The sequence below is a fragment of the Lissotriton vulgaris genome, chromosome 7, assembly GCF_964263255.1.
Source record: "Lissotriton vulgaris chromosome 7, aLisVul1.2, whole genome shotgun sequence".
Taxonomy (NCBI): Eukaryota; Metazoa; Chordata; class Amphibia; order Caudata; family Salamandridae; genus Lissotriton; species Lissotriton vulgaris.
The window spans coordinates 328705047-328717595 of NC_141695.1; the positions used below are offsets into that span (position 1 = coordinate 328705047).

The 12549-nt window shown below is 42.1% G+C and overlaps 1 protein-coding gene across 1 annotated transcript in view; it reads right to left on the bottom strand.

Annotated features, from left to right (window-relative positions):
• Positions 1 to 12549, bottom strand: part of LOC147701495 (transient receptor potential cation channel subfamily M member 4-like) — a 1534183-nt gene that overhangs the window by 43143 nt on the left and 1478491 nt on the right. The window contains exons 22-23 of the mRNA XM_086929348.1: positions 650 to 782; positions 304 to 376 (exon numbers count right to left, since the gene is read on the bottom strand). Of these exons, the coding sequence (XP_086785474.1) occupies positions 304 to 376; positions 650 to 782 (206 nt within the window). The remainder of the gene's footprint in view (positions 1 to 303; positions 377 to 649; positions 783 to 12549) is intronic.

A 12549-nucleotide genomic window follows, 5' to 3' on the forward strand; every position in this document is an offset into this window, starting at 1 on the left:
ATGAATGCATACAAATTATATGATCTTTACTATTTCATAAAGTTGTATCAACAACTCCTTATGCTTACGGTGCTGCATCTCCTACTCAACATATTTAGAATATTGAGTGTCATGCCTTTTCTGAAGGCACAGACACTGTTTGACTGACTCTAGATGCAAGTTATCTCATCCCTCATTGAAGTCAGAGCACTCTGTGGTCGCATAGGTGCGGTCCCCTGCTTTCCTCGTTATTTTACAATAGCCCCATTTAGGTGAAGCTCTTTCGTCCTCAGAACTCTTTTAATGAACCAAGTGTTCTTGTACCTGATGCTCCAGGGTTCTAAGTCGCCGGTCGTGCTCCTTGACCTCAGATAGCAGCCTCACGGCAGCGTCCACTCTGCAAAGACAGCAAAACATTGCATGGTCACTACCTTATGTTCACTTTGACAATGTCATCACACGAGAAGATGCTATGCCAGCATCCTCCTGTGGCCATGGGATGCACCATTGGCACATGACCTTCAGGTCAAGCATAATAGGCAGCGGCATGATAGGCCTGAATATTGTAACTTCTGCATTAAGCGCCTCCCTGCTACAGTGGGAGCAAGGAGTTGTCTATGGCTCATGTTTGCTGAACCCTCTTTCTCTCTGCACCCAACTCAAACCTTACTTCTGCGATGTCCGCCGGAGTCGCTCTGTGTCGCTGTCCCTATTCAGTTTGGCCACGTTTAGCAGGTAGTTCTCTTTCTGGACGGCCTCCCATGTAAGCAAACGGCTGTCCTGGGGTTCTTCCAGTTTCAACACTGTGAGGAATAAGATGAGCAACATGGCTTTAAGTACATGTAAAATCGATCTATATGGTAACTGTGGCCACAAAAACACAGTCCACAATACCCTATCATGTACTGCTCACTACACAGCATTTTACCTCTGCTAGTTCCATTTTAAGGGTATGATCCATTCCTCTATCATCTAACTCACCAAGACTGAAGTTTGAATGTTTCAACAACTTTTTTGGATGTTCAGTATCCCCTTCTCATAATAGGAGGGTATGAACAAAATACATACCACTCTCACTATCTGTGTATTTCTAGAATACGCGAGAAATGAGAATCTCATTTATGAGTGACTTTCCAACCTACTGCTTAGAGGACGCACCAATATGTGGCACATATGATGACTCAAGATACCTGGCAGAATTTGGTTCATCATTGAATACCTGGAGTAGAGATGTGCTAACAGGTTTGTACCCAGGCATAATTATCCACAACTGCATAAAAGTCTCATACACAGATGTAAAGTATAGAGAACCGTGTCACTCCTAGGAAATATATTACACAACATAGGGGAACCTAACAAACAATTAAAACCTTTTCAAAACTTTTAAATAACGTTTACTTCTCATAACCACATGCCAGTGAAGCTAGTATTTGAAGGCGTAAAAGTGACTAATTCCACTGTGTTGCCAAGATGTTCTTACCTATTCAGAGCCTGCATCCCTCGCTTCATCCGGCACCCTGAGCCTTTTACAATAAGCATCCTCCTCCACAGTGTGTTTAGCCAACTTGCTGATACCCACTATCAGAGGTCAAATCAGGCTTACTACAACACACCTTTGCCAATCAGGACTCATGTCAACTTGGTATCTTTTCACAATGATGTAAAATATCCTCCGATAAAACCGATCATTACGTATATCCTGAAAGGTTGCTTATATAACTACTGCTCAGCTTATGAACGACAAGCCTCTATTGCTGTCACTATAGCAAACTTAAATTTAGATTTCCTCTTCCTAACTGAAACTTGTTTGAATTCACAATCGAAGTCTGTATTAGACTGTTTCGTTCCCTATCGTTACAAGATACAGACAGAAGTACGGGAACAAAACATTGGAGGTGAGGTGTGATCCAGCACTACACTTTATCAGGGATGGATACTCATCTACATTTCGTACAAATGGCCCATACACATTCACCCAACTCATAAATCCCTGTTGTGCTGGGGGTCAATTTTTTAATGACGTGAAAATTGTTTCCTTTACAGATTCATGTTTAACATTTCTAAATACATCTAGACCTGTATATTAGACACATTAGTTGAGTAGTTAATGGTAATAATAGTACTAACTAAATAACTAAATAATCATAGACTCTCGGTAAGATTAATAAAGTTTATCTCAAAATTTTGTAAATGAGTAATGCTCATTACATACAGGTCACAATGCAAACAATGTATCTCACAAAGGGGAGAGAAAAATGAATCAGCAAAATGCAAACAGTGTCATTATCATATTCAATATAGGATAAGCAAATGAAGGAGTGGATAGATGAAGAGACATACAATTCATCAAAATAATGCAAAACGATATACGTATGACGAAGTGCATAGATGAAGAATAAGTTTCAGAAACAAAAATACATTCCAAATAATTATGCAAGGTACGAGTCAGAAAGATAATACAAACCCAAAGGATCTGTCAAATACAACCCCCCTGGCCAAGGAAATTGCGGGGGTCTCCTGAATGGAGTCAGGAAACAAAGATTTTCGGAACAGGACAGGGACAGGAATAGCGATGCCTCTCTGCAAACCGACAGACAGTGACGCATCACCCCTCTCTCCTCTTCTTTCGACCTAAGCCATTGCTAACATGCACTAAAAACCACACCCCTAAAGGCACCCCAGTTATACCCTAAAACCTACATGTTCAACCCACTTCAGTTGAAACATTTTACAGAATCTGAATTTTCATTGGACGATTTTGGAGGTGGTACATCACACCATGGTGATTTCATTCATAACTTTTACATATTCATTGACCTACATCCTGTCACATTACATCACTTTGACCAGTCTATTACATTCTTATACTAGCAACATTTCAATATTTTCACACATATATTTCTCAGGCACATCGGCGGAAGAAGTCTTGGGTCTCATGGCCAGTCTAATCTTTTGGCAGGCGAACAATGTCCTTTGAGCTGGACAACCTTGGACGTTTGTGCCTCATCCGCAGCACTCAGCCCTTCTGTCTCGCTCATTTTCCAACCCCTCATCTATCTGGACAACTTAAGAGAACTGCAGGCCCATTCGGCTCACTATGGTGAATGAAACATATACATTTATTAAATACATGGAATTACACTTTTCACTGTTTACGACCCACTTTTGCACTATTCCCGGTTAATATTTTCCTAGCAGAAGTTTAATGCAAAGCGGCATTATTCATTATCGTTTTTAAAGCAAGATGCAAAAAATGTGAAATGCGGCCTAGACATGTACTAATTTTGTTTCTTTCGAAATGCAAATGTCGAATTGCGGTCTAGTTCTTTCCTGTATTAGTTCAAATTAGTGCACGCATGCGCAAAGCAGTTTCCCCATGTTCCTGTGATTTGCACGTTAATGTTTCACTGCACACTATTAGTATGTGTTACAGGGGTGACAATCCGAGCAGGTTTCTTTTGAAAAATCCTGCTGCTGCATCAATCCCCCTTCTGATAGCTTTCTGGAGCCATCATAAAATACCTACCATAACAAGTACCATCTTTATTTATCTAAAGATCAGTATTCTCATCTTTTTCATCAACTTCTCATCTAATTCTTTCATCTTGTCATAGTACTCTCCGTTCATATCCTCTAGTTCTATCTCATCTCTTTTTCTCTTTCTTGCTTTCCATTTGTTATTTGATTCTGTCATCTCTTTTCGTCAACATTTACACTTGCAACATTTATATATGGTTATAATGACTAATGCTACTCCAGCTACTGTAACAATTGGTATTATTATTTTCCCTAAAAAACTACTTCCAAAGGTAGAAAACCATTTACCTACAGAAGAGAAACTCTTGCCAAGTCTCTCCCATACACCATCAAACTCCGGTTGGATCAAATCTTCATGTAATTTTGTAATATTCTTTATATATCCTTCAATACCTTTACTTTTGTCAGGGATATATGTACAGCAGTGTTGAATTTTCAACATGCCACAGACTCAACCCTCTTTTGCCAATAAGATATCAAATGACGAGTCGATTTTGCAAAACCATTGATCTGATTGCAACCATTTCTGTGTCAATCATCATTAACCCACCAGCAGTATCGGTCGATATACGATCAACCACTGTGGACAATTGTCGAATTTTGTGTGAATTCAGAATGACTCCAACTGATGGTATCAGTGCACCAAAAATATCACCTACTATTTATGAAAAACTAGCTCTCTTATTTCGTGTTAGACCTTCGGGAAAACAATTGCAACATAACAGCTACCATACCAATGTGCAGGCAACCTGTAATAGGCTTTCTTACCACAAACATAATAGACTCCTGGGAAAACAGGATTAGTTCCACCCTTCAATCCCCAACCTCCAGTAATGTTGAATGTATGCTCAAATTCACTAGAACCAATGAAATAATTAATATAGTTAGTTTTCATTCTAAGCAAACACATTTTCCCTTTTTGATACCAGTCCAGGGACATTGCAGCATAGGTCTCGCTTTTCTCATAATTTGCCTCTCTAAATGCCCATAGTGGTACCTGTGACTTTTGTTCAGCAGCTTTTCTTTGGAAACTATCTCTTCTATATTCTACCATGTCTATGAACACTTTTTGTTCAACCCGCAAATGATATGGTATGTTATTCTTATAAGCATATTCTGTTCCTAGTGTCTTAGTAATATGGAAGAATTCTCCCATACACTGTGCATTTTTACTACTTAAAACTTTGTTTAGCTACCTTATAATGGGTATTTCTGAAAATACTAAACACTACAGCTTCCCCGTCACGTAAAATAGGCTGGTTAGTACACTGCAAGACATACCATATGTTAAAGGTAGGTGATGATATGCCACCCCCTCTGAGTCAGATTAAGGTAAGTGCATGCATACGTAACACTCACATTCATTGTATTAACATATTCATACAACAATTTAGTAAAAACATTTAACGACAAATCACTAATTGATTCATCATGATGGAGAATACTTCCATCTATCTGTTCTACGTTAGCATTAGGGGTTTCTTTAGTAGCATCACTCACTCTTTCACTTATTACATGATTAGTATTGTTTCCATTATTAGTTACCATTAGTTCCCTCCCGATCAACATCTAAACGGGTTTCTACCCCCTGGTTTACCGAAGCACTGTCGCACTCCCGTAGGCAGTGCAAAGTGGCCGAAAGGGCCTGGCGGTCACAGTATGATGCCGATGCTAGGCTTGTCTACAGAACAACGGTTAAAGCCTACCACCGGGAAATCCTCCAGGAGAAAAAAGGCTATTTCGCCAGGAGAATTGAGATGGCTGCCAACTCCTGTAAGGAGATCTTTACGATCGTTAGAGAATTCACGACCCCTCGATCTACTTCAACTCAGGCCGCCCCCTCTGAGTCATGGGTGTCTGCCCTCGCCAATTTTTTCACCACTAAGATAAAGCTGATCCAGGACTCTTTTCCCACGAGGCTGGTTGATGTTTTTCCCAGCCTCGTGGATGGGCCAGTTCCATCGATTCCTTCAGGTCCAGTCTTGGCGGTGTTTCCGCCATTTTCGACATCCTCGTCTTTGGCACTTATGGCTAATCTTAAATCTGGATCGCCTCTTGATCCGTGCCCGGCCAAATTCTTTTTTTTTTTTTTTTTTTTTTTGTAATATTTTTATTTTTCCCCTTTTTCTTGTTAACTTGCACATTAGATTACAAAACAAAACAAAACTGAACATTTTTACATTTTACAGAGTATCACTGGTTTGACGCTTTTCAAATCAAAAACCAAAATACATTTATAACACCAAATCATATAGCAGAAGAACCTAACCTTAAATCTCCATCACTTACTATGCCATCCTCCCTTTCCATATGTTTATTGGTTCCCAAATTTTCAACCCCAATCTCCTTCCCCTCTTCCCCTTCCGAGCATATATAGCTCTCTCAAGATTATAGCTAGCTAGCAGATTTGATAGCCATACCTGTAAGTCAGGGGGTACCTTGTCCAACCATACTCTTGCAATTATTAATCTCAGTACTGCCATTGCCACAAACATGAATTCCTTATGAACCAATCCAACTTGATTATCTACTCCAAACAGAATCATCCTAGGCGTTAGTTTAATTCTTATATCAAGAGTGTTATTAATAAAATCTTCTATACTTTGGATCAAGGTATATAACTGAGGGCAAGTAGCAAACATATGGATAATGTCGGCAGCTGCTGCATTACACCGTGGACAAGTAACTCCAGTGGACCCTCCCCACTTAGCTAGCCTCGCTGGGGTGTAATACAGCGAGTATAGCGTCTTATAGTGTTGCGATTGCAAGGGTCCAGAGCGCAGGATGGTACATCCCAAGTTTAAAGAATCTTGAAAGCTTCCTGCATCCTCTCCCAACTTTCCGACCCACTTAGTGCTAACTTTCTCCAGATCATCCATCTTCCCTTTGGTTAGTATTGCATAGAAAGATCTAATTGTGCAATCCCCTCCTGCTTTTATCTTTTCCAAGAGTTCATTTTTATTAAAACCCTCCCTGCCGCCTTGCTTGTGCAATAAAAAACTCCGTACCTGCAGGTATTTGAAGAAGTCCTTTCTCTCAATCCCATATTTAGCACAAAGATCTATGAACTGGATTACCCCATCCCCATCTATTATATCCCCAATCTGTTCTATCCCTTTCTGCATCCATCCCAACATTGTTGAGTCACCAAAAATTTCCATCGGAAAGGAACAGTTTTTGTAAAGCCTTACATACCTATTATATCTGCCCATTCCCATTCTCTTAAGAAATGTATTCCATATTCTAGTTGCTGCCATCATGGTCTTAAACCTTGTTCTTTTATAATATCCAAATTCTACTCTATTTAACAAATTATTTTCTGCCTCCGCCCCCAATATAATGGCATACACTTCCGTAGACAATGTCCCAACCCTTACACCACTTCCTCCACCCCCAATTATTCCCTGCATGTATTGTAATGCAGCAGCCATCTGATACATCCGAAAGTCAGGGGCTCCCCATCCCCCTCTCTCTCTGGGTAAAGTCATGTACCTATACGCTCTACGGGTCTTTCCATGTGCCCAGATAAATCTGTTCAGAGTCCTTTCTATTAAATTAAACCATCTGGCTTCGAAAATTAAAGGAATAGTGCGGAAAAAATATAAAAATTTTGGTAAAATTAACATTTTGACAACATTTGTGCATCCCATGAGGGAAAGGTGCAGGTTATTCATTCTTTCAAGGTCTTTCTTAACTTTGCCTATTAGGGGATCCAAATTTAACTCTACTACTCTTTCCAATTTTGCAGTTAGTGCTACTCCTAGATATACTGCTGAATCAACCACCCTGGTATCCACACACGGTGTATGTCTATTTTTAATAATCTGGGTCTTAGTTCTATTTAAGCTGTACCCTGATAGTTTCCCAAATTTCTGAGCCTCTAACTCTATCTCCTTTATAGCTAGAGTAGGGTTCGGAGTTAAAATCGCCACGTCATCTGCGTAGGCTAAGGACTTCACCACATTTTCATTTCTTTTCATTGGAGGTATCCTTGCATTCTCCTCCAACCTACGTAGCAGGGGTTCCAGATATAGTGCGAACAATAGGGGAGAGGAAGGGCATCCCTGTCTGGTCCCCCTGGCTATTTTTACTACATCTGAAAGCCCCCCATTCACCCTTATCCTCGCTGCCGGATTCTTATACAGTACCTGGATCGCTTTTATAAAGGATTCACCCAACCCACACCATCTCATTACACACCAAAGGTATTTCCAGTCCACCCTATCGAATGCCTTCTCGGCATCGAGAAAAAGTGCTGCTACAGGATCTCCTAGTATTTCTGCGTGGTCGAATACTGTAATTACAGTTCTTACATGTTGCGTAGTCCCTTTCCCAGGTATGAAGCCATGCTGGATAGGGGTCACTAACTGCTCAATCACTCCTGCAAGTCTCTTCGCTAGAATCTTAGAATATATCTTAATATCCGAGTTCATTAATGTTATTGGCCTGTATGATCCTGGCGTTTCTGGTGGTTTTCCTTTTTTTAAAATTACTATTATATTAGCCCCCCCCCATGACTCTGGGCTAGTGTCTCCTACCTGTGCTTGTTGCATAATTATACACATGTCTGCTAATAGTTCGTTTTTGAAAGTCTGATAAAATTCTAACGGAATTTGGTCTGGCCCTGTTGCTTTACCTTTCGGCAAGCTGTCCAGAGCTTCCTCCACCTCTCCTAACAATATTGGACTGTCCAATATTTCTTTATCCTCCTCTGAAATCGCCGAAGGGGATATGTTATCTAAATACTCCTCAATCTCCCCCAAGTTTGGTACCTCTTCTGGAGTATATAAATCTGCGTAGAACTTCCTAAATACCTCTCTTACTGCATCTGTCTCCATAACCAAATTTCCCTGTATATCCCGTATTTCCTTTACTCCTGCTTCGGCTGCTCTCTGCCTAGTTCTAACTGCCAGCACCCGCCCTACCTTTTCACTAAGCTCATATGTCTTTTCTTTGTTGGACAGAAACTTATCTACCGCCTGCCTAGCCAGACCTTCCACTGCCTCTGCCTTTAATGCTATTATTTTAAACAGACAATCCTCCAGAGGACTATTATTCCTTATTAACCTACTTAGATTCTCCTCCTCCCTTAGTAATTTGTGCTCTACCAACTCTCTCCTTACCCTTTCTCTTTTTTGTCTACCCAACACAAAACTCAATGTTTCACCCCTTACTCCTGCTTTAAATGTATCCCAGACTACTCCTACACCTGCCGTCCCCTTATTAATATCCCAAAACCCTTTAATCCATTTTGACATGTGCTCCTTATATGTAAGATCCCTTAAAAGTCCCCTCTCAAACGTCCATTGTGCAGGCGATCTTTGTAAGCAATTATTTTCAATGGTAAGTATTACTGGGCTGTGATCTGAAACCACCCTTGGGAGTTTCTCAATCTGTGCCCCCGATAACAAGCTACTAGTTATAAGAAAATAATCCAGCCTAACCAATATTTTATGAGGGGCCGAAAAAAAAGTACTTCCATCAAGATGTGGATGTAATTTTATCCAAGGATCAATCAAAGAATTATTCCTAACCATGTCCGCCAGTGCCCTGAACACCTTCCTTTTCCTCCCTCTATAAATTGCATCTATCTGTGTAAATGAGCTCTCTAGATCATGTAAATTGAGATCACCACAACAGATTATGGGTTCAGGCCACTGCGCCAGCTCTGCATCAAGAAACTGAAATACCTCAGGATCATCTTCAGTGGATCCGTAGATGGTGGCTAATGATATTTTCTGTCCCCGAAAGGAAATTTCCGCTATAGCCCACCTTCCCCATTTATCCTCCTTCTTTCTCCCCACTACCATATCCCTGTGTTTGCCCAAAATTGCCACTCCTCTAGTCCTAGTTTCTTGTTTAGAACTGGCCAATACCCTGAACCCAAGTTGTTCCATTAGATACGTCTTGCTCGCCTCAATATGGGTTTCCTGCAGACATATCAAATCCAACCGCAAGGTTTTTAAATATGCAGCTACCTTCATTCTCTTATTCAAATCATTTAGACCGCACACATTAATTGATGCTATCCTACATATCATTGCATTAACAAGTGTATATACCAACTAAAACAGTCAATCTTTATCAGCCTCAAACCAATCTGTATATCTCCTCTGTCTCCCACCAACATACCAATGTGCAAAATCATAATTAACCAACTGTTATTCTCCCCCCCCACACCCCCCTCCCTTGCCGCCCCTGCTCTACTCACCCCTCCCCACCCCCCCCCCCCTTCACAGGCAAATAGGTCAGCCGACCTATGTGTGCCCGCCTTGTGTTGCGCAAATCGCTTCCCTCTCTCATCCAACTATTTGCTTTTTCGTGTCACCCACTGATCCCTTTATATCCTATATACTCCCCGGGCACTTATGCTCCTTTTTGTTTCTTCATTTCCTCTAGAAAAATTCCTGCTTTGATTTCTGAGTTAAACATCCAGGTTTTCCCTCTGACAATTACCTTTAATCTAGCAGGGTAGAGTAAATACGCCTCAGAACCAAGAGCCTGAAATGGTGCAATCAGCTGCCTCATCTTCCACCTCCTCTCTACAGTAAAATGACAGAAGTCAGGCCTGGCGAAAAAGGTATTATTCTCAAAAGTTCTCCTACTCTCTGGCCTTGCTTTGGCTAGGATCTCTTCCCTAAGCAGAAAATTCCCAACATAGACTAGTATAGCCCTTGGCTGATTTTTTTGCCCACCTCTTCCTGCTCCCCCTACTTCTCCCCCCCCCTCTTTAATACAAAGGGGAACCTGTGTGCTCTTTGTATTTCTGTTTCCCACTGCCACTGAGACTCTGGGAATGCGCCCCTCAAAAGATTTATCACAAACTGCCTAACGTCCTGCCCCTCAACCCCTTCCTCCACACCCAAAAGGCGGACATTGTTCCTTCTCTGCCGATTCTCAAAATCCTCCATCTTCCAGCGCATATCCTCAGCCAATTTCTCATGTTCAGTCTTAAACGTTTGCCAACTCCCCACGTCGTCCTCAAGCTTCCCTGTCCGCTCCTCCACCTCTGTGACTCTGTCGACCAACTCATCATACAGTTTATTAACCTTCCTTAGGCTATTCTGTATTTTCTTTGATGCCTGCCTTGCTCTGCGGCTTTCTGTTCTTGCTTCGTGTTGCATCTGCCTTAGCGTTGAGAATAAAGTCTGGAAAGGGTCTTGTGGGGGAGGTATATTGCCACTTGTGGTTCTCCCAGCCTTATTAGCATGCATATCTTCCTCCTGGTACACTTGAGAGGTTGCTGAATAATCCCATAGGAGACGTTTCTCTACTTTAGTGTGTTTCCTCTTTTTCATAGTAGACTCTTTACCAGAGGTGCTTATGCCTGACTCTGTGCCTTCATCTTCCTCTGTACTTGATTCTGCCGATGACAGTGACTCAGAGTCTTCGTTTACAGAAAAGAACTCTCCCTCTCCTTCTAGGGATGTACATTCTCCCCCATGGGGCTGTTTAGTTACATTAGTCCCCTCCTCAAGGCTTGTTTTTGTGGAGCTTGCTATACTTTCTCTGCTCCCCCAGGAACCAGTCACTTTACGAGACTCATTAATTTCTTTCTCTACCTGCATTAGTGCGCCAAGCATATCTGCTGTAGTGTCTCCCCTGGTGTCTGTGTTCTCTTTTCCAGCTTTGCCACTGACATTCACCCCTTTACCTCTATCTTCCGCTGGCATTTCATCCTCAGCGCGAGCTCCTGCATGTTCACCGTCCGTCTGCGGTGTTACAGCCTTCTGTGCCTCTCTCCGCGCTGCCTCGGCCCGTTGCCTAGCAACCACCTTCGCGTCTTCCGTGTTCGAGTCAGTTGCGTCCTCGAGGACGTTTCCATCAGCAGCAGCAGCATCGGGAGTATCAGCGTCCTGATTTTGGGAGATACTCGGGTTTCCTGCGTCTACAGACTCTGTTGCTGGCTCCAAGGATTTTCCCGCTAACATCTCTGCCACGGTGGGTTGACGCATAACGATGTCCCGAGCCTTTTGCTCGTCTCCCTTCGCCGGCTGTGACATGCTTTTACCCGCCATGCTAGTTACTTTTCCGATCGCGTTTAGTTTCCGCATGTCACTCTTCTTACTTTTTTCTGCTGGTGGAGGAATTAATTTTCTGATCGCTCCTGTACTCCTTGCTGGCAGGGGATCCCCTTTCCCACTACCAGCTCCCCCTGTCTTCATTGCACCCGGAGTATCGGGGGGTTTCCTTGTTCTGTCGTTTACTTTTTCTTTTTCTGTATTGGCCATACGTGTAGGTGGTTTAGGAGCCATATGCCAGTGCGTTTTACCAAAGTGCAACAGTCCTTCCTTCAGCAATCTCCAAACCTGCCCAATCCGTAGCAGTTTCTTCTTGAGTAATAACCTTTCAAACCAGCAACGCCCGGTCTCCATTAGATCCTTTCTTCATGGGTGGCATAGAATTATCTTCATTCCATTCTTGAGAGAAGGAGAGTGCGACCTCTCAGCACAACAGCCCGGCGGCCATCTTGCCTCCGTGCTACCTTATAATGGGTATTTCTGAAAATACTAAACACTACAGCTTCCCCGTCACGTAAAATAGGCTGGTTAGTACACTGCAAGACATACCATATGTTAAAGGTAGGTGATGATATGCCACCCCCTCTGAGTCAGATTAAGGTAAGTGCATGCATACGTAACACTCACATTCATTGTATTAACATATTCATACAACAATTTAGTAAAAACATTTAACGACAAATCACTAATTGATTCATCATGATGGAGAATACTTCCATCTATCTGTTCTACGTTAGCATTAGGGGTTTCTTTAGTAGCATCACTCACTCTTTCACTTATTACATGATTAGTATTGTTTCCATTATTAGTTACCATTAGTTCCCTCCCGATCAACATCTAAACGGGTTTCTGCCCCCTGGTTTACCGAAGCACTGTCGCACTCCCGTAGGCAGTGCAAAGTGGCCGAAAGGGCCTGGCGGTCACAGTATGATGCCGATGCTAGGCTTGTCTACAGAACAACGGTTAAAGCCTACCACCGGGAAATCCTCCAGGAGAAAAAAGGCTATTTCGC